General features: G+C 46.8%; 1 protein-coding gene across 1 annotated transcript; it reads left to right on the top strand.

Annotated features, from left to right (window-relative positions):
* Window positions 1-119: 119 nt before the first annotated feature.
* On the top strand, window positions 120-446 carry Pmar_PMAR021654 (hypothetical protein; the record flags this gene model as incomplete). The annotated part of the gene is made up of 1 exon (XM_002783782.1): window positions 120-446. A coding segment is annotated over one exon (327 nt), but the record flags the coding sequence as incomplete, so codon positions are not given.
* Between the last annotated feature and the right edge of the window lie 769 nt (window positions 447-1,215).

Genomic DNA, 1,215 nt, shown 5'->3' with positions numbered 1-1,215 from the left:
ACTGCACAACATCTCACTCATCCATTACGTATTGATCTAGTTGGTTCCCCACAACATCAGCTTCACTAGTCGTGGCCAGGTGGGATCTGTACGACAATGCGATTCGATCAGAGGATGCGATGCTCGATGACATAGAAGCTCCATCACTATTCACTACTCTTAAAAGCGTGTGCAAGTCCATAACTGAGATAGACGTCAACGGCAATCCTCCAGGATGCAATGAACTCTTCCTACCCTTCAATGGTGCTAAGATTATTCACAACATACTTCAGCAAGGCCTGCCTGATCATCATCATCCTGTCCAGAAAAGGCCACCACCACCTCACCATCGTCGATCAGCAGGGGAGTGGGAGGTCATCCTCACTAGGCTCTTGTCGAGTATTATCAACGATGCTCTGAATAAGGTTTCGGGGAGGAGGATGAAGGACAGGAAGCCCTACATAAGGGTAAGTGTAAGCATGGTTATTCCGCTGAACCTTCCGACAGGTATTCGGATCAGCTCTTAGTGGATTCTCATTGTCCAGTGAGGAAAGCGATGTGGACGCGGTCGTACTCCTAGAAGGGGAAGAAAAGTTCTCAGAAGGAATCCTCGAGGAAGGATCGTAAGCGGCGCCCTTGTTACTATTAATGATCGATTTATCAATAGCAGATCGTCCCCTTGGTATGGACTCTCGAGAGCTTTCGTAAGAAGTCTTGGTAGAATTTTACCCTCACAAACAAGTATATATTCGAGACAAACGTCCTGTATTTATAGTATCAAGGTGGGTACTTGGGTAGTACGACGATGATGATTGGACAGCAGTTATGTTATTGCAGTTGATGGAATCGATACCCGAAGCTAGAGTACCCATAGTAAAGCTGAAATTAATGATCTCTAATAATTCCATGGAGGAAAAGGTGGAGGTCGACTTATCCTTTATGAACCCACTTGGTGTGAAGAACTCGGAATTACTACGAGAATACGGCAAGTAGCGCCGATCCTTCGTAACAGCTCGTCTCGGTGGTCTCATTTATTTCAAGGTTACATCCATGCGTCATTCCAGTGGTGTGCGCAGTGAAGGCTTGGGCGAAACAGAAGGGTCTAGTCTCAGCCAAGGAGAACAACTTCCAACGACTCACCTCATATGCTTGGACGATGATGGTCATCTTTTACCTTCAAGTTCGAGTCGGCCTTCTCCCCAGCCTCCAGCGTCCATCGTTTGCCACTTACGATCC

The sequence above is a fragment of the Perkinsus marinus genome (assembly GCF_000006405.1).
Source record: "Perkinsus marinus ATCC 50983 genomic scaffold scf_1104296936000, whole genome shotgun sequence".
NCBI classification, from domain to species: domain Eukaryota; phylum Perkinsozoa; order Perkinsida; family Perkinsidae; genus Perkinsus; species Perkinsus marinus.
The sequence above is the reverse complement of the archived record's forward strand: the minus strand, read 5'-3'. Positions and strand labels throughout refer to the sequence as shown.